This window comes from Halichoerus grypus, chromosome 6 (assembly GCF_964656455.1).
Source record: "Halichoerus grypus chromosome 6, mHalGry1.hap1.1, whole genome shotgun sequence".
Lineage (NCBI taxonomy): Eukaryota > Metazoa > Chordata > Mammalia > Carnivora > Phocidae > Halichoerus > Halichoerus grypus.
In genome coordinates, this window is record NC_135717.1 from 57,199,894 (window position 1) to 57,227,665 (window position 27,772).

The 27,772-nt window shown below is 40.3% G+C and overlaps 1 protein-coding gene and 1 long non-coding RNA gene across 6 annotated transcripts in view; one reads left to right on the forward strand and one right to left on the reverse strand.

Moving 5' to 3' along the window:
• CACNB2 (calcium voltage-gated channel auxiliary subunit beta 2) overlaps nucleotides 1–27,772 on the forward strand; it is a 377,418-nt gene that overhangs the window by 97,041 nt on the left and 252,605 nt on the right. Inside the window, exon 1 of one of the 5 annotated variants that reach the window (XM_078075196.1) lies at nucleotides 26,469–26,989. The exons of the other annotated variants lie outside the window; for them this stretch is intronic. Within the exon in view, the coding sequence (XP_077931322.1) occupies nucleotides 26,942–26,989 (48 nt within the window). The 5' untranslated portion in view covers nucleotides 26,469–26,941. Of the gene's footprint in view, nucleotides 1–26,468; nucleotides 26,990–27,772 lie in introns of those variants that run through there. 5 annotated transcript variants of the gene reach the window in all.
• Nucleotides 18,670–26,976, reverse strand: LOC144382322 (uncharacterized). The gene is made up of 4 exons (XR_013449009.1): nucleotides 26,837–26,976; nucleotides 21,036–21,202; nucleotides 19,547–19,774; nucleotides 18,670–19,034 (listed from the first exon to the last, which is right to left on the reverse strand). It is a non-coding gene; the product is annotated as an uncharacterized LOC144382322 (long non-coding RNA).

Below are 27,772 nucleotides of genomic sequence, written 5' to 3' on the forward strand. Positions count from 1 at the left end.
CCACATAGTGACTCAACAACTCTATATGTTATGCTATGCTCACCACAGTGTAGCATCTGTCACCATACAACACTATTACAGTACCATTGACTATATTCCCTTTGTTGTACCTTCCATACCTGTGACTTATTCTTTCCATAATGTGGAAGCCTGGATCTCCTACTCCCCTTCACCCATTTTGCCCATCCCTTTACCCTCCCTCCCCTCTGGGAACCACCAGTTTGTTCTCTGTATTTATGGGTATGTTTCTGCTTCTTGTTGTTGTTGTTTGTTTGTTTTATTTTGTTAGATACCACATATAAGTGAAATCACATGGTATTTGTTTTTGTCTGACTTAATTCACTCTAGGTCCATCTTTGTTGTTGCAAATGGAAAAGTCTCATTCTTTTTTAAAGCTGAGTAATATTCCATTGTATATATGTACCACATCTTATCTATTCATCTATTAATGGATGCTTAGGTTTTATTCATATTTTGCTATTGTAAATAATCCTTCAATAAACATAGCATATATCTTTTCTTTTTTAAAAAAGATTTTATTTATTTATTTATTTATTTAAGAGAGAGGGAGAGAGAGAGAGAGCTAGCGAGCATGTGTGCGCACATGAGCATGGGGTAGGAGCAGAGGGAAAGGGAGAAGCAGACTCCCCGCTGAGCAGGGAGCCCAATACAGGACTCGATCCCAGGACCCTGGAATCATGACCTGAGCCCAAGGCAGCCTCTTAATAGACAGAGCCACCCAGGTGCCCAGCATATATCTTTTCAAATTAGTGTTTTTGTTTTTATTGGATAAATACCCAGTAGTGGAATTACTGGGTCATATGGTAATTCTGTTTTTAATTTTTGAGGGAATCTCCATGCTGTTTTCCACAGTGGCTGTTATCTATTTACATTCCCACCAACGGTACACGAGGGTTCCTTTTTCTTCACATCCTCACCGACACTTTTTATTTCTTGTCTTTTTGATACTAGCAGTTCTGACAGGTGTGAGGTGATATCTCATTGTGGTCTTGATTTGCATTTCCCTGATGATGAGTGATGTTGAGCATCTTTTCAAGTGTCTGTTGGCCATCCGCCTGTCTTCTTTGGAAAATATCTACTCAGGTCCTCTACAGATTTTTAATTGGATTATTTGGTTTTTTGGTATTGACTTGTATAAGTTCTTTATGTATTTTGGATATTAACCCCTTATCAGATATATCATTTGCAAATATCTTTCCCCATTAGTAGGTTGTCTTTTTGTATTGTTGATGGATTTTTTCCCCACTGTGCAAAAGCTCTTTATTTTGGTGTAGTTCCAATTGTTTATTTTGCTTTTGTTTCCTTTGCCTGAGGAGACGTATCTAGAAAAATGCTGCTACAGCCAATGTCAATTGATTTATGTGTCTATTTTTGTGCAAGTAGCATACTCTTTTGACTATTATAGTTTTGAAGTATATCTTGAAATCTGGAACTGTGATACCTCCAGCTGTATTCTTCTTCCTCAAGATTGCTTTGGCTATTTGGGATCTTTTGCAGTTCTATACAAATTTTAGGATTATTTATTCTAGTTCTGTGAAAAATACTATTGGTATTTTGATAGGAAGTGCATTGAATCTGTAAATTGCTTTGGGTAATACAGGCATTTCAACAATATTCATTCTTCCAATTCAAGAGCATGGTATGTACTTCCATCTGTGTTGTCTTCAATTTCTTTCATCGGTGTTTTATAGTTTTCAGGGCACAGGTCTTTCACCTCCTTGGTAAGTTTATTCCTAGGTATTTTCTTCTTGTGATGCAATTGTAAATGAGATTGTTGGCTTAATTTCTGTTTCTGCTAATTCATTCTGAGTGTATAGTCACACAACAGATTTCTGTAAATTAATTTTGTATCCTGCAACTTCACTGAATTGATTTATTACTTCTAATATCACCAGTTCTTTTGGTTTCACCACGCAAGTATCCTGAACAGATCCCTTCATCTCCTTCCCCTCCTCTGCCAACTAAATTGGATCTCCATATCTTCTGCCTGGACCACTACAGTGGTCAGCTGATCTCCACTCTGTCCTCCCTCCAGCTCATTTCCCATGCTGCATGTAACCAGTTTGATCTTTCCTAAATGAAAGTCAAGTCATATACCCCTCTTGCTAGAACCCCTCATTAACTTTTTTAATGAATTTTTATGACAAATACAAAACCCCTTAAAACTGCCTGCAGGCCTTGCATGGTCTGGCATGGCTTTCCTCTCCAGTCCCAGTAGAACTATCTTCCCTGTTAATGTCTCCACACTAGCGGTGCTTCCTCCTACAGGACCTTCTCCCTGGGTTGCTGTTCTTTTCTCCCTTTCACCAAGTTAACATTATCATCTTTCAGATCTCAGATTTTGTCTCATTTTCTCAGGGAAATCTTGGACCAAGTGAAATAGGAACTCTGTGGTCAGCTCTTACAGCACCTAAATTTTTTCTTAGAGTCATTTGTTGTAGTTGCAATTTTACAGTAAGTATATTGAGGATGAACTCTGTCTGCGTCTACTCCCCAGTGAATCTCCAGCTCCTTGTGTAGTGCCAGGCTCATACTGAATGCTCCAGGGGCTCATGAAGCAGATAAATGTATAAGGCACATTCTTTTATCACAATTTGCTAAACTCAAAATGTCAAAATAATCCAAACCAAATAGAAATTTGTAAAACTCTTGGATAATCCTAATTTGCTTGAGGAGGAAACTAATGTTTTACTATCGGACTATTTTGACCAACAGTTGGATACATTTTTCTTGTAGCAAACATTAACAGAGCAGATATACTGGGCACACTCCCATCAACAGTGCTAACCAGTATGTAGGTTGAATAAAACGTTTGGACAGTTCCGGGACACCTGGGTGGCTCAGTTGGTTAAGCGTCTGTCTTCAGCTCTGGTCATGATATCAGGGTCCTGGGATAGAGCCCCATGTTGGGCTCCCTGCTCAGCAGGGGGTCTGCTTCTCCCTTTCCCTCTGCCCTTCCCCTACTGCTCATGCTCACTCTCTCCCTCTCAAATAGATAAATATAATCTTTAAAAAATTAAAATTCATGACAATGGAACAAAACGTGAAGTATAAAGAAAAATGAATGCTGGAAAGAAATGGATGATCCTGTCATATAAAACCAAAAACAAAAAAAAAATCAAACACATCAAGTAAAATCCATTTAGAATAAAACATTTCAACAAAGGTAGATGTAAGAAAAAATACATAAGATACTGCTGTAATGGAGTTTTAAAATTGCATTGAAGAGACTAGTTTTAGAGTAATAACAGAAAATGTATGCTTTTTTAATGTGTTCTTTTTTAATTTGTTCCATTAAATATACAGGTGACCTGTAAAAAGGTATATGGAAAACAGAAATTAACAATTACTTAACAATAGGCATAAAAATGTGGCAAGGGAAAATAAAGGTAAAAATCAAGATGTACTTCAAATTCCCAAGGATAAACTTAAAGAGAGATGTGTATAACGTATTTAAGCTAGAAGATAAGCATCTTCCATTAAGGCCCCCTCTCCAGGATAGATGGACATAAGGCTTTGAGGGAGAAAGGGAACATATGCGTTACAGATAAGATTGGCTGAATCAACCTCATTGGACTCTGAAGTGTTGACTGTCACAGGTGGCTTGCCCTAGAATACACAAAGCTGTCTTTTCAGCTACTGTGTCTCTAATGGGGACTCTATGGGGAGTGAACTCTAATGGGGACTAAGATGGTGAATTAAAACTGCATCACCAAAGATCCCTTCCCTCATGCCTAGAGAAATAAGCAAATGTTCATTAAAAAGGCAAACAAATTTTTATTAACAGCAACCAAATAAGAAAAAGGACATTATCTAAAGAAATCATTTTCAAAAACTGGCATCTAAGGAAACAGAAGATTGTGGGGTAGAGGCATGTCCCCAGTTCAATTCTTACAAGTTAGCAATCTTGAGAATTCCTACACATACCTTTATGTTTTCCTTCTAAAAGCAAGGAGTCCTGGAAACTAGTAAAAATGGGTGAAACAGAAAGTAAACAGCAGGACCAGCACTTTCTGCAGAAATGAAAACTTCAAACCTCCATAATGAATTGAAGAAATTTTCCAAAGGAAAAGGGTCACTCCATCATTTGACAATTAACAAAATCTCAGAAGAGAGACCAAAGCCCAGGTATTACAACAGAGACTTCCTGCTACTTAGTTGGGTCCCTTGTTCCCACACCTCCATCCCATTATACACACAAATACACACTCACATGCTCTCATTTCATAAAAATAGAATATGAGAAATGTACCCCTTGATGAATGAACTGTAACTCAGAGGTGGAAACAAACTGATCTGGAGAAACATGGAAAGAATTTACTCACCTTATAACAAATAAAATGACAGGGCAGAGCTGCCTAAGCATGAACCAAAACCAGAAACAAAAGACCAAATAAAATGCTACATCAAAAAAACACTTTAAAAAGGAGCATATAATGCAAAGCAAAACAACAACAACAACAACAACAACAACAACAAAAAAAAAACCCACACCCCCAAAGAAACACCAAGGTGCTGAAAGAAATTTCTCACAATTGCTTCTTACATGGTATGATTGATAAAAACATGGATTTAATAAAATAACCCTCATGGAAAACATGAAAAAAAAAACAACAGAATTTTAAAAAGGAGATAGCGGTTATAAGGAAATAGAGGATCAAAACTATCATTTCCAAACTACTGTATCAATCAGAAACAGCAAGAAAAAGATTATAAACCATAGATAACTGAATTACTGACACAGAAGAAAGGCTTGGGATAATCATAGTGACTACAAATGAAAAAGGCTAGTATTAAAAGCAATTAGAGAAAAACTAATAGATACAGAAGGCAGACAAAGGTGAGCCAACATAAGGATAATTGATATTTAGCAGGGGAGGAGGAAAAACTCAGTAAGACGCAAGATGTATTCTTTGAAATGAAGAAAAAATAAGGAGATTGCAAGAACTCACTATATTCCATAAAAATACTATACAAAATATTTATTGAACTGCAAGGATTTTCTTTAAAAAAAGAATTATTCAAATGAGGGAGAAATCAAATTTCTTCATTTCTCCATATACCTCTTAGTTCCAGAGAACAATGAAACATTTTCTACAAAGTTCGCAGGGACAGGGTGTGTGATCTAAGGATATTGTTCCCATCTGAAATATCCGTCCAATATAATGGCAAACATGAGAAACCTCAGAGAATATTTAATCCATGAGCCTGTTTTGAGAACCTTGCTTTCCAATGAAATCCAGCCATTCAATGCTCAGATCAAGAGAGAGAGAGAGAGCTCAAGAAAAAAGGTACTATGGGAAAAGGTCTATAATAAGCATCAAATCCATTTTAATATAGAACTGCACTGAGCACAGAGCCCGACTTGGGGCTGGATCTCATGACTCTGAAATCATGACCTGAGCCAAAACCAAGAGTCAGATGCTTAACCAACTGAGCCACCCAAGCACCCCTCTCCTACTCCCCTTCTTAACTATAGAGGGATCATTTAGGAAATACTGTCTATTGTGTAAAACTTGAGGTTCAAAAACTTGTTCTTTTTATTTAATTACAAAGATAAAATATTTTTAAATGTATTGCAATACTTACATGTAGTCTTAGATAAGTTGAGAAGTACTATAAGAATCTAGATGACAATACTAAATATAAAGATACCATATTTCATCCAAGTAGATTCATAGCTTTTGATTTATATCTATGATAGATTTATCCCTACCAAAATCACAAAGGTATTCTTTGTAAAGTAAGAAAGAAGTAATCTTTAAACATTAAAATGTTTTAGAGGAATGAGAATGTAAATGGAGTAGAGTAGGGAGTGACTCATTTATGCTTTCTAATTTGTTTAGCCACTTAATCAGTCGGCAAAATTTTCCTCACCGTGGTCTTGAGCAGCGGAGCTTCATGAGTTTGGATGGGCCATACAGGTTTCACAACATAACACCCAAATTAGAGGAATGTTATAAGTATTTGGCAATAGAGATCCTTTCCTCTAGCTAAAACACAAAGGGGAATGTGTCCCACATTCTACCTGGTACATTTCTGTAGCAAACTAGATTTTGCGGTTAACCTGAGCAATTTAGGTGGTATCTTAATTGTTTTTATTTGTAACAAATTTTACTGACTTTAAACTTTTATGTGTGCATTTTACTGGAAAGTCAGAGAAATGACTTTTGAAATGTTTATACAAATAGTGATTATCACTAAAATGAGCTCCCATATTGTGTAATATTTTGAAAGAGGAAAGTGGTAAGCAAGCAGATTAATCTTTTTGGTTATTATTGTATATTCAAGTAACAATCAACAAAAAAAGGAGATGCATTCAAAAATACCAACAGGACATTCAAGAAAACTTCCAACTGGCCTTCAATTTATGCAATATATATTAAAAAAAAACACAAGAAAACAATGAAGTAAGAATATGTAACAAATAATATTAAATTGGGGGGGCGCCTGGGTGGCTCAGTCCGCTAAGCGTCTGCCTTCAGCTCAGGTCATGATCCCAGAGTCCTGGGATCAAGCTCCCGCATCAGACTCCCCACTCAGCAGGAAGTCTGCTTCTCCCTCTGTCTCTGCCCCTCCCCCTGCTCCTTCTCTCTCTCTCTCTCTCTTTCTCTCTCTCACTCTCTGTCTCTCAAATAAATAAAATCTTTTAAAAAATGTATTGGGACAAGTAGTTAGCTACTTAAAAAAATTAGATCCACATCTTACTGTCAAAACCAGTTAAGGAGTTAAATAAAACATGTCCTTGGGTAAAGAGTTTAATATAAAACAAATTATGGTTAGAATAAGAGTGTTGCTTTATCAGGACAAGGAGAAAGTAAAAAAAGTCTTGGTTTTGATATGATAGAAAAAACTCACAAAGAACCATGTACTGTTATTTTAAAATATTAAAATGCATACAAGAAAACAAATAAAATGACAAGGGAAGCCAGGAAAATATTTGAAGCAAGTGCATAAATGAAGACTCAAAATACCGCATAGTTTCTACAAATTGGTAAGGCTACAGCAATAAGGAAATCGAATTTAAAAGTATCTGTATTGTAAATGCAATTAAGTAAAAATAGCTAAATTTTTAAAGAAACTATGCAAAAAAACCTTCAAATTCACGCATTGAGATATGAACTAATATTTTTCACTTCCTAAAGCAACAGTATTGTTATATTTTCAATAAAATTGGAACAAATGCATCAAACATTCTGGTAGATATGAGTTCTATTTTAGAACTATTTGAGAACTCCCAGGACCCCTAAGACAAAAATCCCTCAATTTCAACAACAATCTTGACTCACTGTTGTATTAAATACGACAAAAAATAAGCAGAAAGTTCCTGGGAAGACATTGATTGAAGTTAAGAAACAAATGGTGATTCAGAAGACTCCTGCATAGCTAGGTGGGAGATTTTGTGTCCAAGGGTGGGGCTGCTAAGCCCCTCTCCTGGGATCATGCTAGACAGTGTGGGAACTGGAAAAAAAGTTGAAAGAGGCCACCACCCAAGACAGGCTGGCAAAGTTGAAAGCGCAGGGGTTTTGGTGTCCAAGGGCTTTGAGCTGGAATCCCAGCTCTGGCACTCACCAGCACGTGTCCTTGGATGTGTCAGGTCACCTGGGAACCCAGTTTCCTTAGCCGTGAAACTGAGCTACTACTCACTGACACTCCATTTCTGGGGAGAGTTACATGATGCAGTGAATACAAGGGAGAAGGTGCTGGCTCTTGTCATGGACTTTTGAAAAGCACTCACTTAGCAGGAGCCAACTGGCTTCTCCTGAGTACAGTGTCCTTGCTATCTGCCACAATGACCTTGGCTGCAAGACTATTACCTCATCAAAACCCCATCACGAAAGAGTCTGTTTGGAACCACAGATGTCTGGTGTCTTTGCTGAGATCCGTATAGAATAAGATCACTGAGCTCAGCAATGAATTTCTGACATCAAAATTTAACCTTTGAACGAAAACCACTTAAAGACTAAAAGTAGAATGATTCAACCATTTCCCAACCCCCATATGCCTATAGTGATGGAGGTCCCTGTAGGGTTATGACTTTTTCTAATGTGCAGCCTCATCTCTCGTTTAAAAAAAAATTGCTAGTGCCTATCAGGTGAAACATAACACTGATTCTTGCCCACAGCAGAGACATCTGTTAAGTGCACCTTGGAAATTTTGCCTGGGAGTTTGCATTTCAGTTGTGAATTTCAAATTTCTGAACAGTATTCCTGATTCTTTTGTCAACCTTATGGAGGATGTCTTGAGGCTTGTTAGGGTTCCATGGTGAAGCATCCTTGGAGAAGGATGTGTGCTCCCGGCCCAGCACACACAGGCATGGGGGCTGACAAATGTTCCCCGCCAAAGAGGACTCTATCCTAATCCCTGGAACCCCTTGAATTTATTACCTGACGTGGTGAAAGGGATTTTGCAGATGTGATTTTGTAAAGGATCTTGAGCTGGGAAGGATTATCCTGTATTATCCCAGGAGGCCCAGAGTAATCGCCAGGGTCCTTACAAGAGAGGGAGACAAGAGAACCGGCAGCAGAAAAGGAGATGGTGACCACAGAAGCAGAGTTCAGAGGGATGTGATTGCTGGCTTTGAAGATGGAAAAGGGGCCAGGAGCCAAGGAATGTGGCAGCTTCTCGAAGCTGAAAAAGGCAAGGAAACAGGTTCTCCCCTAGAGTCTCCCAAAGGAACACAGCCCCGAGGATACCTTTTTCTCCCTGTGACACTCATTTTGGAACCTCTGACCTCCAGAACTGTAAGATAATAAATTTGTGTTGTTCTAAGCCACTGGGTTCGTGGTAATTGGTCACAGCGGCTGTGGGACTCGAACATAAGCACATGGTGTATAAAGTTGCCCCTGGTGGGCCTGTTGTGTGTGTCGCGGCGAAGTAAGGAGGAACCACAAGGTTGTCGCCTGTGCTCATTTTTATTTTTGCCAAAACAACGCAGAATGTGTTTCATCTTTTGGGTTAGCCATGTGATTACCTCTTCTCCACCAAGAAGTGAGAAGGTCAGCTGCTGCTAGGCATTATCCTCTCCAGCGGGGTGCATTCTAAAGCAGAGCAGAGCATTTTCATTTAAGAGAGAGAGAAAATCCTGGGGAGGTGAAGGGATGGGGTTGGAAGTGTTCCTACTTTCCTTTATACAGCAAGAACTTTCATTTATTTTTATTCTGACCTTGCTTTCAACTATACGTAGTTCTCATACTAATCAGGAGCTGGGAAGCAGTCCATGGGCATTATGGGGTAGGGGCTGGGGAGGAGATATAAAGAGCAATCATTGGGGTGCCTGGGTGGCTCAGCTGTTAAGCATCTGCCTTCGGCTCAGGTCATGATCCCAGGGTCCTGGGATCGAGCCCCGCATTGGGCTCCCTGCTCGTCGGGAAGCCTGCTTCTCCCTCTCCCACTCTCCCTGCTTGTGTTCCCTCTCTCGCTGTGTCTCTCTCTGTCAAATAAATAAAATCTTAAAAAAAAAAAAAAAAGAGCAATCATACACTCTGGTGCTGGGAGAAAATGTTCAGAAGAGACCCTCTGTTGGCTCTTCCATTCCAAGAGTCCAGAGAGCAGCTCTTGGTCAAAAACTGCAGCAGCTCCCTGGGTCCCTGGTGAAAAAAGCTTTAGTTGAAAGGTTGGATGTTCTGGTGGCCAAATACCACCTCCTCTTTCAGACCTCCCCCCCCTCCCAAGAACTGAAGCCCTGCTTCCCATCCCCTGGCTCTGTGAGCTGAAGCCAGTTAGGTAACCTCTCTGTGCTCAGTTTTCCCATCTGGTAAATGGGTACAAAAATACTACCTTAAAGGATTGATGTGAAAATTAAAGGAAAATATAAAGAGTTTAGCACATAATGAGCGCTCCGTCAATGTTAGGCTGTCATTAAAATTACTATAACCTTAGGGAACATCAGAATTTTTAAAAGGGAAACCCATAGGCTCAAATGTCTCTATTTCTTTAATTTTTTTTTTTTTTTTTTTTTTTTTTACAATATTATCCCTGCCTCTGTTACATAAATGAGCCAAAGGTGGCCTCTGTGTATTGGCCCCTGGGTTGTTTATTTCTTCAGGGGGCTGAAACCTGTTAGCTCAAAAGCCAGCTGGTGCCAAATGCAAATTCTTACATATCCAGTTGTTTTAAACATAGCCCCAAAGCAGATTTTTAGCCTTTTAGGGCCCGCCTGCTTTGCTTAACCCACGAATTTTACCCACGTGTACAAGCCGTAAGGGCCCCAACCTACTTCAGACCTTTGGAGATCTCCGACCCAGAGGCTCTGGGTGACGATGCCGAGTGACATCACCAAGGCCCCTCTTCCAGTCCCCTGGCTCTCTTCTCCTCCTCCCCTTCTGAGTAACACCCCTTGAGTGCCATAGCCTCTGGACAGGCTCCTACTGTGAGGAACCTCCCCCCGCCAATGCAAATCTGTCAGTCACTCAATAAAACTTCTGTATGTCATTGCCATCTCAGAGTCTTATCTTTTTCCTTGATCATCCCCCAGATCCCACAGACCTCCGCCTTCTCTTTTCCAACTAACACCAACTCCCAGTAAAGGAACATTCAAGCACATTTTTGCTTCTCCCCCTCATAATAAGCTAAATAGAATCAAAGGACAGAAATGTAAATGTCTTAGTTTTCCATACAGTTGCCCAATTTGGGACATGAAGTGTTGGATATAGGAAGATTGTCAGGAATGCCAAATATCTCAAATTATTACATTCTTTCCATCACACCTTAAAAAAAAATCACACTAAGATTTTAGGCACATCTGTTGGCACTTTCCAAAATAAATCTACCAAACGAGAGAAAATGAAATTCAAATGTATAAACCTAAGCTTAGAAATTCAGCAGGAAGGCCTCACTTCTCCAGAGCCAATTAAGTTGAGTTAGGACCCAAATGAACTGTTCTTTATGAAGGAGGAAAAGTGTTTATATCAAACATAACAAGTTGGATCTTTCAAAAAAGGAAAATTCATAGTTCAATTATTTTTCCTTGGAATCTATCTGGTTCACAAGTGAGAATATTAAAATACTTCTGTGGCCTGTAATAAAAAAAATGGGCAAATACACTATTTTTTAGATGTTGTTTATCCCTAACCAGATGACTCTCCCCAAATTCCACCCTTTTGATCTTCCCTTTGAGAAGACTGTTTTTCTGTTGCATCTATTATTCTTATAGCATTCTCAACTAATTAAATTGAATAGAAAGAAAAATTGAGATTATCTTGTCCATTCCTTTGCCTTCATGTTCCTTCACAGCTAGTACATTATTATAAGAAAGTGAACTTCTTTTGAAGACACCTTAGAAAACAATGTCTGTGATCTCATCTGACATGTCTGATATTACTCTCCAAAAGCTCTTCTTGTTATTCTATAATTTTGTATCTTTGTAGCCAACATCTTTTTTTTTTAAAGATTTTACTTATGTATTAGAGAGAGAGTGTGAGCGGAGGGTGGGGCAGAGGGAGAGAGAGAATCTCAAGCAGACTCTGCGCTGAGCATGGAGCCCTACCTGGGTTCGATCCCAGACTCTGAGATCATGACCTGAGCCGAAATCAAGAGTCAGACGCTCAACCGACTGGGCCACTCAGGTGCCCCAATAGCCAACGTCTTTTCATAGCCCATTGTGCCCCCTTCTCTGTATTCTCACTTTCCTCTTTACTCTGTTTAGGTTCCATGATCCACATATACGGTGTCATCTCTGCTTCCTTCCCCCTCTGTCCAGTGCTCTTGGGAAATCCCAAGCCATGCAAAATCCGACTCTCACTGACTCTGCTGTTGAATTTGAGCGGATAAACATGGCAGGGAAGAACCACAACTGTTTTCCTTTAAGTTCCTGACCACTAATGTCGACCTGTCCTCAGTACTGCCTATGAGTCCTATTTCCCTGATCAAGCCACTCAGCCACTTCTGAGATAATTCTTTCATACCTTCTTCCTTGTCCTCCAACATTTTCTTCCTTCTTACTCTCAGTTAATGACCTTTCTTCTAATTTATTCTGAGGGAATAGCAACTCTCCAAAAACACCTTTGTCCTACTACCACCATTAAATCGACCCACTGGTCCTCAAATCCTCTGCCTTCCTTTCTGTTACAGTGGGTGGACCAACTGAGAGTCCACCTCAGCTCTGCTTGTGCACAAGGTCCCATTCCCTCTGGTGTACCCAAGGACTTCGCTCCTGCAATTATCCAGGGTTGCTCTTGAAACATCTTTCCCCCCACCCCTTACCTTTAACACCTTCCATTCAAGGAAAAACTTGCCTTATTCCCACATCATATCGCAGCTGTGTTTTCACTTTTCTACTCTTTGCTACAGAAAGTCTCCTTGACAAAGTTCTCTCTACTCACTGTATCAGGTTCTTTGCCTCCCTCTCTTGATCGAATTTATTTCATTCAGACTTTTGACCCAGTCCCTCCACTGAATTCACTCTAGTCACAATCATCAGTGGCCTCCACCTGATCACATCTGAGGATCCCTTCTTGGTCTGCATCTTTCTTGACGTTGCCCTGGCACTGGACCAGACGAATCCCTCCCACTGTCTTGCAGAAAGCCACACTCCTTTAGTTTCCTCCCAGAGTCGCTGGTTGCTCTGGAATCAGCTCAAGGAATCAGTTTCCAAACCTCGTTCCTGTCCATACATCTCTAGGAATTTCCCTAAAACTCATGGTTCTAAAGATCATTTCTCTGTATATAACTGACTTGCAAGTTAATATCTCCACCCAACCCCCTTTTCTCAACTTTGGAATCATATGCTAGATTGCCTACATGAAATTTCTACATTGATGTCCTATAAGCTTCTCAAAATTAATATCCCCCAAAAAGTATTTTTTTGTTTTCTCCTCCAAACCTGCCTCTCCTTAAGTGTTCCTCTCCTTGGTAACTGGCTTGACCATTCAAACAGTTGCTCAGCTCTTGTCTGCCCTTCTTCGCAAATTGCGCTCATTCCTGGCTCTTCCCTTTTTCTTCAACACAACATCAGTCAGTTCTGTCACCTCTGCCTTTCAAACACATCCACAATCCAAACACTTCTCAAGATTTTCTCCCACTAGGGCCTTGAAGCAAGAACTCTCTTTCTTACCTGGACTGTTGGAATAGTCTCAAAAACAATCTCTGTGTACCCACACTAGCTCCTTGCATTCTCCACACAGCCGAAAGTGCGCCACTTTGAATGTGTAAATCAAAGTGTGTGTCCTTTACACAACGCTCCAGGGACCTCTCTTCCCATGGGCCAAGTGTGTTCTCTCTCCGTGCATTTGTCTGGATTTTTCTATCCCCAGATTGTCACTTGTCCCCCCCGCCCTTTATTCTGCTCAGAGTTCATCTTTCTAACAGGCTGATCAACATAACAGAAACTTCTCTCTGTCTTCACTCCCTCCTCCCCCCACCACTTCACCCAATGCAGAAAAATTGCATATTGATACTTCTAATATTTGTTTCCATTTCCACTGTTAAGTAATATTTTATAATAAATATATAATATATATTTTTATATTTATATATTTTAATTTTAATTTATATATATATTTTACTTAAAGCAGGAAACTCAGCATTAGACAAATATCTAACAAATATCTTAATGGATATGGTTTTTCCTGTTGTTTTTTTTTTTTTACTAACATATCAAAATTTTTTTAAAATTCTCGTTACCAACTCATTTCTGCCCATTCTCTATTTTTAAATGTAAATACTATTCTTTATCTTTTCTTCTTTTTTGTGTTTATTTTTCTCTAAGAGGATTCTTATATCACTGTATTTGTTTTGTACATTATTCTTGATGCTTAGACTTTGGCCTGGTGTTTTCAATGTCAAGGGATAGTTAAGGGTATATGTTCATTTATTTAACCAAATTGCCAATATTGAAACCCTATTAGGTAGTAAGAGCATAATCTGAAAAGGACTCAGCGGTAGTAAAAACATCAATTTGTTTTCAGAGTTGAGTTTAGTAGGTAACAGAAAGTTTGGTAATCTGGGAGGATATTTCCATGAGAGTCTCAACAGATACTTAACAGAATCTACACAACATTTGGCTCAAGTGATATTTTCTTACTTTGTTTCTAAATGGAAAATTTTAGATTTTGTGGAAGTATCTAAAGTCTTGCTTTTGAGAATATATGCAGAGTCTTTGCTCCCCTGTTGGTCACTTTCATCTCCTCTTGGCTGACATCCATTACAGTGCCCCATCCGTAGGAGGAACGCACTAATCGTCCTGAATTGAACAGGGCCTACCAGAGCACTCCTTTCATCTTCTGCAGTAATTAAGTTAATCTGGAAACACTCAGTTTCATATTAGGATAGAAAAGAATAACACTGCATGCTTTCCTTTGAGGATATGTTAAAATAAAAAAGCTCATTAAAATTATAAAATATAAAATGAACACAAGGTGATATTAATACCTAGTCTAGTAGTCTATTTTTAGAGAGTTTGCGAAGTGATTTTGAGCATCTCTTCTAATTTAGAGATTTAGTAATTATTTTTTAAAGATTTTATTTATTTATTTGACAGAGAGAGACACAGTGAGAGAGGGAACACAAGCAGGGGGTGTGGGAGAGGGAGAAGCAGGCTTCCGGCGGAGCAGGGAGCCCGACATGGGGCTCAATCCCAGGACCCTGGGATCATGACCTGAGCTAAAGGCAGACACTTAACCGACTGAGCCACCCAGGTGCCCCAAGATTTAGTAATTTTTGATGTAATTCCATTTCTCCTAAAATGCATACAGACACTTTGCTGTCAATTTTTCAGCTTCTGCTCCTGTCTAATCCTCCCCAAAGCAATGTGAAAATGGCCAATTCGATGCATGCCCCGTAGAAGTTAGTGTTTTGACTATTTTGAGACGTCTTTTCTTACTGTTCCTGTGCACCCAATATGGGTGTTCCAATCCAGTGGAGGCCAGCGGTGGGGGCAGTGAAAGAATTTACCCAAGGCGGAACAAAAGAGATAAAAGTTTATCAAACACTGCAAGGGAGCGGTGGACAAAGGAGAACCTGTCTGCCACGAGGAGGTGGTGAGGGACCACACTTATGGGAGTGCGGGAGTACGGGAACACATGGAATTTTCCCTTTTTGGTAATCTTAGGAACCGTGCCTGGTCGTCATAGGTCAGTTAGGGCCTATGGTTATTTCCAGGTGGCTCGCTTAATGAGCCTGTTTACACTGCCTGTTTGTATTCAGCTCGGTGGGGGGTGGGGTGGTCCGTGGTCGCTGTGGGCCCTTTTACCTTTTCAGGTTTCCATTGTTCCAGCTTGTTGCCTAAAAGCGGCCTCTACAGTTCACAAGGCTAGTCGGCCTCCCCTCACTGTGATCTCTCTTTTTTTGAAGTTGTCCATTCTAAAATATGAAGGCTCTGCAGCAAGCAGTGGCGATACAAGAAAGTTTTTTCTTTTCTTTTTTTTCTAGGATAATTGCTTTTTTTTTTATTATGTTATGTTAATCACCATACATTACATCATTAGTTTTTGATGTAGTGTTCCATGATTCATTGTTTGCGTATAATGCCCAGTGCTCCATTCAATACGTTCCCTCTTTAATACCCAGCACCAGTCTTACCCATCTCCACACCCCCCTCCCCTCTAGAACCCTCAGTTTGTTTCTCAGAGTCCATCGTCTCTCATGGTTTGTCTCCCCCTCTAATTTCCCCCCCTTCATTTTTCCCTTCCTGCTGTCTTCTTTTTTTAACGTATAACGTATTATTTGTTTCAGAAGGACAGGTTTGTGATTCAACAGTCTTGCACAATTCACAGCGCTCACCATAGCACATACCCTCCCCAGTGTCTATCACCCAGCCACCCCATCCCTCCCACCCCCCACCACTCCAGCAACCCTCAGTTTGTTTCCTGAGATTAAGAATTCCTCATATCAGTGAGATCATATGATACATGTCTTTCTCTGATTGACTTATTTCGCTCAGCATAACACCTTCCAGTTCCATCCACGTCGTTGCAAATGGCAAGATTTCATTCCTTTTGATGGCTGCATAATATTCTATTATATATATATACCACATCTTCTTTATCCATTCATCTGTCGATGGACATCTTGGCTCTTTCCACAGTTTGGCTATTGTGGACATTGCTGCTATAAACATCGGGATGCATGTACCCCTTCGATTCCCTACATTTGTATCTTTGTGGTAAATACCCAGTAGTGCAACTGCTGGGTCGTAGGGTAGCTCTATTTTCAACTTTTTGAGGAATCTCCATACTGTTTTCCAGAGTGGTTGCACCAGCTTGCATTCCCACCAACAGTGTAGGAGGGTTCCCCTTTCTCCGCGTCCCCGCCAACATCTGGTGTTTCCTGACTTGTTAATTTTAGCCATTCTGACTGGTGTGAGGTGGTATCTCGTTGAGGTTTTGATTTGGATTTCCCTGATGCCGAGCGATGTTGAGCACTTTTTCATGTGTCTGTTGGCCATTTGGATGTCTTCTTTGGAAAAATGTTCATGTCTTCTGCCCATTTCTTGATTGGATCATTTGTTCTTTGGGTGTTGAGTTTGAGAAGTTCTTTATAGATTTTGGATACTGGCCCTTTATCTGATATGTCATTTGCAAATATCTTCTCCCATTCTGTCGGTTGTCTTTTGGTTTTGTTGACTATTTCTTCTGCTGTGCAAAAGCTTTTTATCTTGATGAAGTCCCAATAGTTCATTTTTGCCCTTGCTTCCCTTGCCTTTGGCGATGTTTCTAGGAAGAAGTTGCTGCAGCTGAGGTCGAAGAGGTTGCTGCCTGTGTTCTCCTTTAGGATGTTGATGGACTCCTGTCTCACATTTAGGTCTTTCAACCATTTTGAGTCTATTTTTGTGTGTGGTGTGAGGAAATGGTCCAGCTTCATTCTTCTGCATGTGGCTGTCCAATTTTCCCAACACCATTTGTTGAAGAGACTGTCTTTTTTCCATTGGACATTCTTTCCTGCTTTGTCGAAGATTAGTTGACCATAGAGTTGAGGGTCCATTACTGGGCTCTCTATTCTGTTCCATTGATCTATTTGTCTGTTTTTGTGCCAGTACCATACTGTCTTGATGATGACAGCTTTGTAATAGAGCTGGAAGTCCAGAATTGTGATGCCACCAGCTTTGCTTTTCTTTTTCAACATTCCTCTGGCTATTCGGGGTCTTTTCTGGTTCCATACAAATTTTAGGATTATTCCATCTCTTTGAAAAAAGTGGATGGTATTTTGATAGGGATTGCATTGAATGTGTAGATTGCTCTAGGTAGCATTGACATCTTCACAATATTTGTTCTTCCAATCCATGAGCATGGAACATTTTTCCATTTCTTTGTGTCTTCCTCAATTTCTTTCATGAATATTTTCTAGTTTTCTGAGTACAGATTCTTTGCCTCTTTGGTTAGATTTATTCCTACGTATCTTATGGTTTTGGGTGCCATTGTAAATGGGATCGACTCCTTAATTTCTCTTTCTTCTGTCTTGTTGTTGGTGTATAGGAATGCCACTAATTTCTGTGCATTGATTTTATATCCTGCCACTTTACTGAATTCCTGTATGAGTTCTAGCAGTTTTGGGGTGGAGTCTTTTGGGTTTTCCACATAAAGTATCATATCATCTGCAAAGAGTGAGAGTTTGACTTCTTCTTTGCTGATTCGCATGCCTTTTATTTCTTTTTGTTGTCTGATTGTTGTAGCTAGGACTTCTAGTACTATGTTGAATAGCAGTGGTGAGAGTGGACATCCGTGCCGTGTTCCTAACCTTAGGGGAAAGGCTCTCAGTTTTTCCCCATTGAGAATGATATTTGCTGTGGGTTTTTCATACAAGAAAGTTTTTTACTTTTGGACAAACTGAAGATTTAAGGTGTAGGATATGCAGATACTAGTGACTCCCGGAGAACTATGCTGTCGTTTAGTGTGGAACTAAAAAAACCCAAAGCAAATTGCTTTGGAACCAGACAACCTTTATCTTTGGCTTCCTCTGTGAACATTCCCCCATGTCTGCAGGCTGAAGACCCAGTACCATGCAGGTTTAAGCTTCAGTCTCTCCCAGGTCTGTTCTTAGGCCCCAGGTGTGCATTCACGGAAGCTACCTACCTCCTTCTCCCGTTCTCTGAAATGTCTCCACAGTAGTGAGGAGTTGGGAAGAAAAGCCATTTTCTGTGCTGCAAGCTGAGATGGAGTGGCCTTATCCTGTTCTTCTCTTTCATTGTACTTCCAGCTTGATTATTGGGTCCGTGTTGAAGGAGCCACACACAAAAAAATCAGTCTTAATGTCACTATCATGTAAATCTTTATCAGAAGCTCATCAATGAGAAACAATATTTCAGTGGAATTATTTGAAGGACACAGAATCCATCCCTATGTAAAGCTCTGCAGTCCTAGTGGTTGGGAGCAGGAGCTTTGGAGTTCAACAGAACTGGGTTCAAATCCTGTGTCCGCTGCTTACAAGTTGTGTGTGGCTTGCACCGAGGTGCCAAAGTCTGAAGTCTATTCCCTCCTTGTCACCCAGGGATAAAATATAACCCTACCTCCCTCAGAGCTGGTATGAGGGTTTAAGGAGTAGTGTTTGCTCAGTGCCAGTACCAGGAACTGTTAGCTCCTTTTCTCATTGTCATTGTCTCTATTCCTCGTGCATCAGGCCACATCTGTGAGGAGTCTGGTGTCTTGTCCAGACCCTCCTCCCCACCCGCCCCCCCCATGTCTTTACTGAATGCAGTATGGCTTGAGACCTGTACTTGCCAGTGAAGGTCAGGCCAAGGTGCAGAGCTTTAAAACCCACTGTGGCATTTACCATAAAGAGTCCAGAGTGCTCTTTATCACTTTACACAGTGTTCCTTTTTATGGGGACCTCCAGGAGAATTCGGTGCCAGACAGAGTCGTTCTTCTGAGCATTTGGGTTATTTTAAGCTTATGGACAGTAAATTATGTAATTGACCAAGTTTCCCTTCTTGAGTTGGCTGCTAGAAAGCTTAGAGCCAAATGTATGCCTCATTTGTAGGAAGTGCATCGATTCTTACCGGGTGCATTTCAAGCCTCATTTCTGCCTCCATTGTATGTCCTCATTTTCTTCTTCTTCTTTTTTCTTTTATTTCACGCTACCTAAATGTTATTTGAAAATGTATTCTTGTAAATTAACTTAAATTATTTCTGAAGCAAGATGGGGGAATAGCTAGCTAGCTAGATATAGATAGGTAAAATAAGGTTTTAAATAAATTAACCCATGTAAACGACTTATAACTTCAATATCTAAAAGAAGTTTAATTTTTGTAAGAAGATACCTGTTATATAAAGATGAATTTTCCAATTAGTAAAATTTCAGACATTGCAAGAACGAGAAAGGAATAAGTCAAGAGTGTGAATGTTTTGCATTTGCACTGAGCTCAAAAGGTGTCTGTTGTGTGATTGATTTAATTAATTGATGAATCATTGTGTTCTACCCCAGGGTCAGCTTATAAACATAATTTTGGCCTTTGATAGAGAGCAGAGGAAGACCAATGGGCTCAGGGGTCAGACTCCTTGATAGAAACCCTGGCTCTGTCATTTCCTTGGGTAATTTACTTCATTGTACCTCCATTTCTTCGTTTATAAAGTGGATATAAAGCAGTACTTACCTCATAGGGTTCACAGGACATTCAAAGGGAATCTGTGTGAAGTGTTTACAACAGTGACTGACAGTAGAAGTCAGCGCCTCTCACCTATTCTTTTTCACCTTTTGCACTTGAGAACTTTGAACTTTGAAAAAGGTGTCCTTGGTCAATTTTGTAATGAGTGGCATAGTAGGGTTAGTCACATAGTGGTTGGGCTGATGCTGGTGGCAGTCTTCATGACAAATAAGGATTCTAATAAAAAAAGAAAAAAATATATATATATATATCGTTTATACATACATCACAGAATTCCAAAATCTATCAGGAATGTTTCCTGGACACTTCAGAAAAAAATGTGTGTTTCTCTTTCTTGGTCTTTCCAGACAAACAGGAAATCAAAATAGCTGCTGTGAAGTATCTTATCCTGTTACCATCATAGACGTGCTCATGAAATGTTATACTATGAATAGTGCACTTTGCCTTTTATCACCAAAGTGTCAGTGTTTTCTTTCTTGTATACATGTTGGATTTCCTTGTAGCTATCGTGAATGAGATGAACTGATCAAATCTATTCTCTGAAAAAATTAGGGTGGCATGGAAAAATTTTAAGCCCATAAATGTTCTCAGCTTTTCCCCCTCTCTTTCTTCACTTCCTCTGCCTTCCATAATATATGCCTATTCATAGTTACTTCTTCATCAGCTCTTCTTCCATGCTCCCTCACACCCAGCCACCCTGTGATACAAGACCTAAAGTCTGGGTAGAGAGAGAACGTGCTAGAGATGTCAAACAGAAGGGGTAAGGTTTTTGTTTGCTGGCTCTCTTTGTTCAGAATCTGAGTAATGGACAAAATGGGGAAAATTGAAAGAAAATTAAAAACAACAGAAATTAAGCAAATGTGCCAAATATAAGGCTGGGGATGTATATCGATGGAGAGAGTATCAGGAGACTGAATGCCTGGGAGAGGAGTTTTTTTAACGTTTTTGTTTGTGTTGAAAAGTGAGGGCAGGCTTACAAGTGGCTTTAGGGGAAGAGAGAATTAGCGAGAGGGGCACCTGGGTGGCTCAGTCGGTAGAGCGTCGGACTCTTGATTTTGGCTCAGGTCATGATCTCTGGGTCGTGAGATTGAGCCCCGCGACCTCTACATGCTCAGTGCCGAATCTGCTTGAGATTCTCTCTCTCCCTCAACCTCTCCCCGAGCTCGTGCTCTCTAAATAAATAAACGAATGAATGAATGAATGGATGAATGAAATCTTTTAAAAAATTCTTTTTTAGGGGGAAAAAGAAAGGAAATTCTCGGGCAGTGTTGCTGAGTTAGAGGATTCTCTGTTTTTTTCTTTGAGCTATATATAATTAAAGATCAGCACTTAATTTTCACTTTTTCTTGGATTGCATTTCTTTCAATATGGCTAGGCTGTGAGAGACCTGGGATTTCCTGGAGTTGCATCGTTTTCTCATGATTTTGAATACAATGTGTATTTTGACTCTAGAACGCAAGATGTGTTCTAGACTTACTGAAGTCAGTACACATTTCCTGATTATTATTCATTTTGCGAGATGACTCCTCCCCCAGTCACATTGCATGGAACTGTTTCGTTTACTTCTGCTGCTCTGTGTATGTGAGTGGCAAATAAACTAGTAATGCCGCTGTCACCACTGAGAAGAAACGCCTGGTTGTTGGTCTGAAAAACAAACAAACAAACAAAACAACCAGTGGATAAAATGAGAATCTGGACGCTCTGGTAAGAAAAAAAAAAAAAAAGGGAAAACCAGAGAGAAGATTTTCAGTTTGTAGAAGCTGGAATAAAATAGAGTGGTGCTTTTGGATGGCAGGTAAGTAGAGCTGAATGGAAGAGACAGAGGGCCAAAGAGAGATCCTGTTCAGGATTCGGAGACGTGAGGATTGACTGAGAATGGAAACAAAATGGAACTGACGTGAACATAAAGATTTGTCATGGATTGTGCTCCTGGAGACTGACTTTCACTAGTGGATGGAAACATCCAGAATTGAGAGACTTAAGAACATGTATCTTTTCCATTGGATTTCTTTTTCTGTTTTCTGTCCTTGCGCTTATCCACTTTTATTTCCTAACTATCTCATGGATTTATCCACTTCTCTTCCGTTCCACCTCCTTAGTACAAGATACCATCATATTTTCCTGGATAGTCACAGCAGCTTCTGAGCTGGTCTCACTGCCTCCTCACTGGCCATCTCCCACTCTTCTTCAACTCCACTACCAAAGTGTGTTTTAAGTGATACAAATTTGATCATGCCTCTTAACTGTATGGATGGAATCCCACTGCTGTTAGTGTAAAGATAAAAGTCCTCAGCATGGTCATCATGATCTGGCACTTACCTACCTTTCTATCCTATTCTTGTCCCACTCTCCCTCTTCCTTTATCCTTCAGCTGCTTTGACTCAGCATTCTCTCTTCTACCACAAAAACCTTCGTAAATAATGTTCCTCCGTCCAGGATATGGCCACCATATTCCCTCTCCCTGCCTTGTCTCCCTTATATTTGGTTAACTCCTCCCCACCCTTCCCACCTCAACTCAAGGCACTGCGTCAGGGAAGCATTTTCTGACACCTCTAATTCTAAAAGTTGTCTACTGCTATACAGTGTCATAATAGTCTATACTTTCTTTCAAAGAACTAGGCAGTTTGCAATTCTGTGTTTATGTGATTATTTGATTTGCCTTGTCTTTCCCCCTGGGTTTTAGTCTCTCTGTAGTCAAGGACCATGGTGATTGTACTTGTTCTTTTATCCCTAGTGCCCAGCAGATATATGCACATGGTAAGTAGCACTCAATTGATATTGTTGACTGCATGATATTGTTTCTGAGTATAGACATTTGGCCCTTTTGTCTTGTTTTGTTTGTACTGAAATCAGTGGAGAACTTTTTGGTGCACTTAAGAACACTAGGCTCTGAATGGTTGCCTTTACAACAACATACTATGAAGGAAGAGCTCAATGGATATATGGGCTGGAGTGTCTGTGAGGGGAGAGAAACCATCGTCACAAAAACAGCCATAAACACTCAAACCAGAAGCAGCCGTGATAAGGAGCCTTCAGCTCTTCTACAGAAGGCTTCTCTAGATCTGGTTTTATTCTTTGGTATCAAAAAATTTTCTTCTCAAAAGAAGCATTTCCTCTTCTTTTGTGTGTGTTTAACATCCACTGTGTACTTTTTTCCCTCCGAACTAATAGTAATGTAGAAAGGGAAGAGTAAATTAAGATGAATTCCCAAACTTTATAAAGACTTCCCAGGTATAAATATCTTGGACTTTTAAAAAATACCTGGCCTCAACATCATTTATCCACAATTATTTTTAATTTGTTGCTTTTGTCATTCTACCTCTCATTGTCACCTTTTAATACTTTACTTGAGTATGTTTTGCACTATAACAAAATAGTTAATCTAACGATTCATTAGATTTGTGATTTAGCCGCATGAACCAAACAGCTAGTTTTATTGACTTTATCTGATTTGGTTTTTTAGTAGATAGACATTTATTGTAGACAACTACACAAGTTCAAAAGCTACAGATTTCTTACTAATATTGAACTTTTTACTAGTTTTTAAAACTAAACAGTCTGGAGATTTTTTTCCCCTACTTTTTATTTTTTTATTTTTTAAAGGTTTTATTTATTCATTGGTCAGAGAGATAGAGCCAGAGAGCATGGGGGTGAGCTGGGGTGGGGGGTGGGTAATGGCAGAGGGAGAGGGAGAAGCAGGTTCCCCGTGGAGCAGGGAGCCCAATGTGGGGCTGGATCCCAGCACCCTGGGATCATGACCTGAGCTGAAGGCAGATGCTTAACTGACTGAGACACTCAGGCACCCCTTTTCCTACTTTTTAAATAAAACAACAGATACCTTCACATTTAAAGACTTCGCTAATTCTGTATGTCCCATAAGATAAAGTCTAAAGTCCTGGCTATGGTGTTCAGAGTGCTTCACAGTCTAGTCCCATCCTGCTCTCAGACCACTCCTCCACCTCCTCCCCAGTCTTAGATTCTGTGAATTAATCATTCATTTCAGAAATATTTTGAGGTACTTTCAAAATACACACTTAGTGGGGGGCCTGGGTGGCTCAGTTGGTTGACTCCAACTCTTGTTTTCGGCTCAGGTCATGATCTCAGGGTCGTGGGATGGAGTCCTGTGCTGGGCATGAAGCCTGCTTAAGACTCTCACTCTCTCCCTCTGCCCCTGCCCCCTGCTCCTGCGGTCTCTCTCTCAAAACAACAACAACAACAACAACAAGAAAAACACACACACACTTGGCTTCTATAACTGAGGTCAAATTATAAGTGACTTAAGTAACGTAGGAGTTTATTTCTCTTTTATGTTACAGTCTGAATGTAAGCAACAGGGAGACTGAGGAGCTTTCTTCTTGCTCTGTTCTCCCAAACATTCAGCCTCCTCCTCAATTTAAATGGCTTTTAAATGGTTCTAGCTGTCAGCACTGTGTCTATAGTCAGGGCAGCCAGAAAGGGAAAAGAGAACGGAAAAGGCATGCTCCATTCCCTCTAAAGATGGGACTGAGACGTCGGCAGGTGTCCCTTCCTCCTGTCCTGTGGAACAGAAGCTGGTCACATGGCCATACCAAGTTGCAAGGGAGCCTGGGATATCTGTCCTAGCCCAGCAGCCACATGTCGATTTCTGTTACTCTTAAGGAAATAAAGAAGGGATAATGAGGGAACAACTGTGAATCTTTGTCACGCCTACTACGTGTCCATCACTGCACTAAATGCCAGGGATATAGAGATGAGTGAGGCCTGGATTTGGGGGAGAACCTAGTTTAGTTTGAAGGACTTCGGGTTCTCTGAATATGTCGTGACTATGTAATCTATTTACGTTTTCTTTACATTCTATATAAATAGAATTTATTTTGTATATGTTCTGCATATAATTTTCTGTGCTTTTGCATCTGCTGTCCCATTGCCTGGAATGCTTTCTGCCCCAATTATCCACTGGATGCAATTCTACCTACCCGTTCTGCAAAGACTAGCCCAGGTTCCCATGTTCACGAAGCCTTTCGCATTCCTTCTAGCGATAGGGAGGAGTTGTATCACTGATATTCCCATAGCACTCAAACTCTGCGTTCTCTTTCCTCTGTTTTGTTATAAGTCCCTAGAGATAGGTAGGGACTTATTTTATTCATTTCCCATTTCGAGCAGCTAACATAGTGTCAAGCAAATAGAAGGTGCTCAATAAATGTTTGCTGAATCAAATTGGTGCTTAGCATACTTTCCTGGATTCTTGAATGGCAAGGTGGGTGGAATCTCTAATGAACTGGGGATCTCTCTCATTTTGTGTATAATAATATCAGAGTTAATAAAAAGTTAAGTGAATTCCAAATCAAATTCAGAATCATAGAAGAGATCATATCTCCAACATTTTCATCTTATTCTTAGAGTTAATTTTAATTCTTCATTTTTATTCAGTTATTCTAGTAAATGTGTCCTGGATGAGATTGATGAAGGGGCTTCAAGAAAAAGCCTAAATTTGAATTATATATTCTCTTATATCACTTACTTATATTTCTCACTAAAGTTTCTTCAAAAAAACAAATTGATATCCTACCTACTGGAAATGTATCTTGGATGGTCCAGGAGACATTGAGGTTTCTTTTCTCAGTTCTTCCTTCACAAGCAAGTTTGCAATGTAATTTAGAAATTTTATTTTATTCTAGGTTTCTGATACAATCACAAAGGTAACCTTATTGTCTATAGTTTATTCATTACTTCCCTTTTGGACCTTCAAATACATGGAGGATTAATTAGTATATGATAAAACCATAGAATTTTCATAGACTATTTAAATGACATAAATTACTAGGTTTATTAATACTATTGCTTATGTTACTTATAGACAAAACGCTTGACCATGTGGCACCTTAATTACTTTATTAGTGAAATGAGAACACTGAACTAAGGCAGGGTTTTTTTTAATCTCTAATAGTCTCCTGGACTATTAAAAATGATAAGATTTGTTACTGTAAATCATAGGTTTTAAGGAAATATTGCTGAAGTGTTGACCTCCTCATAGGCTGGCACTTTCTATGGGCCTAAAGAGCATAATGGTGAGTGATCTTGGTCTGTGACGTGAAATAGTTAACATATCTTCCAAGTGGCAACAGTATCTGGAGTGACTTGGACATGGGGGCACATTTGGATCAATAGCTGCGGCACACTAAAAGGCTCTATGAATCATTGCTTACTAGAACGGTGGATACCATACAAATTAATAGTTTTATCCCCAAATGCCTATTAATAATTCATCTTTTCAGGTGTGACATGCACAAAGTCCTTTTAGGAAGAATGTGATGATCAGCTCAGCCGCTGCAAACCATGTCTTTAGAGAAGGATGCAAATTACAGCTTGCGAGGACCCTTCATTTTCAATCTCTTGTGCTTTGAAGCCCCCCTCATTTAGTTTGTCCTATCTAAATCATAGGTGAGACATCCTCTAATTAATTATATTATCTAATTAATTCTATCTGACTCTGATCAGATTGGCTCACCGGGGTTCTGTGCTTTTCACGTAGGAAATGAATGTTTGGCAGTGAGCAAACGAGAGAACCGAACCTGGTTAGCTGCAGTGGTTGAGTGAGTCAGTCCCAAGGCCACTCCAGCAATCTTTCCTACAATTCATGAGAGACACGTACTGCAAGACAAAGCGTCTGACAGTTTGGAGGGTGGCTCTGTAGTCCCAGGAATCCAGAGTGAATTAAAGTCTAGACTCAGTGATTTTTCAGGATCAAGGGAGGAGGGAGAAACTGCAGATCAGATATGCCCCAAGTGTGACGGAGGTAACAGGGCAGCAGGGATGCTGTCGCCGGTCTGAGCATTGTAAGGGAGGAGGTAATGGCAGAGCAGTGGCAGGGCGGGGAGACGGGGGGGGGGGGGGCGGGGGGGCGGGGGGAACGGCATGCTCTGAAGCAGGGACATCAACAGCATCAGGAGTAGGCCTCCTCTTGTAAAAAGCAGGATACTGCAGGCTCCCGAAAGGCGAGATTCTCTGATGTTTGCCCATCTCCCGAGTTGAGAATGGCTACTGTAAAAATGTTGCCAAGAAACTCTCCTGATCCAGACAGTCACCACTGTGTGCTAGTACTAGTTATCTCAGGAAAATAAATTCTACTCTTGGTAGATTTCTGGTCAGTAGACAACTTCCCTGAAGAAGATCTCAAATTACCCGAAAAAAAAAAAAAAAGGAAAACAAAGTTTTGGCATGCTGGCAGGACCTGGTGGTGTTTTTTAGAAACTACCTGGGAGGCAGAAGCTAAGTGTTGATTTGCCCCATGCCTCTTACCTGGGAGTGCAAGGTGGGAAGCAATGGACAGTGGCTCTGATGAGAAGAGAAGGCACAGTGCAGCTCGGTGAAGCCACACGCTGACTGCGTTCTGCACCGCTCTTCATGCAGTGCTGTGGGCTGGTGCATCGGCGGCGAGTACGGGTGTCCTATGTAAGTTTCTATGGCTGTAGAATTGCAGCGAGGGGCTGAAAATACGATTCGTGTCTGTCTGGTGCATGTTGCCTCTTTCAGATGTTTATCATCCCTGTGCTGAGGATCAGCCAGAGAATCAATCATTTGTCCTACGAGTGTTCGAGGCACCCTAGCGGTATATGAGATTCTGAGATTTTTCCGGAGATATATATATATATTTTAAATAGATCTCTAGTGCCGTGTTACTTTGATAAGATTGGAAATAACTTGCACGGGGATTGTTTGGGAAGTCCATTGTCTCAGAGATCTGTATCAGTTTCAGACCAGTTGATATTCTCTTGTACCAAAAGGAGTCCTGTTTTCATATTTGAATTATGGCAGGAAAAGAATCTCTTTTAGAGAGAAACACCATGGAGTTGGTGAAATTAAAGATAGCCACCGAGGCTACTATTAAATCCTGTTTTGAACGGGCTTCAGAGAAAGAGTAGACGATAATCGCTTGATGGATGACACAGCTGTTAGTAACGCCAGCATTGACAGCAGCTTTATCATCCTGTGACTGTTTCACTGAAATAGCCCTTATTTCACGGACCTGCTGTGTTTTGCAAAATGGCTGTCTGAGTATGAAATTCTACAAGGCAGCCTTCCACACACACTGAAGTATCACTACTTAAAATGACTGGATGCTAATTGACATCTGCTGGGCTGCACACTAGCCGACGAGTTCCGAGGAAGCGCTGGCTTTATTTTCCTACTCCTTTTGCAAGCGGCTGCTTCATTTTCCGGGGCTGATGCGAAAGA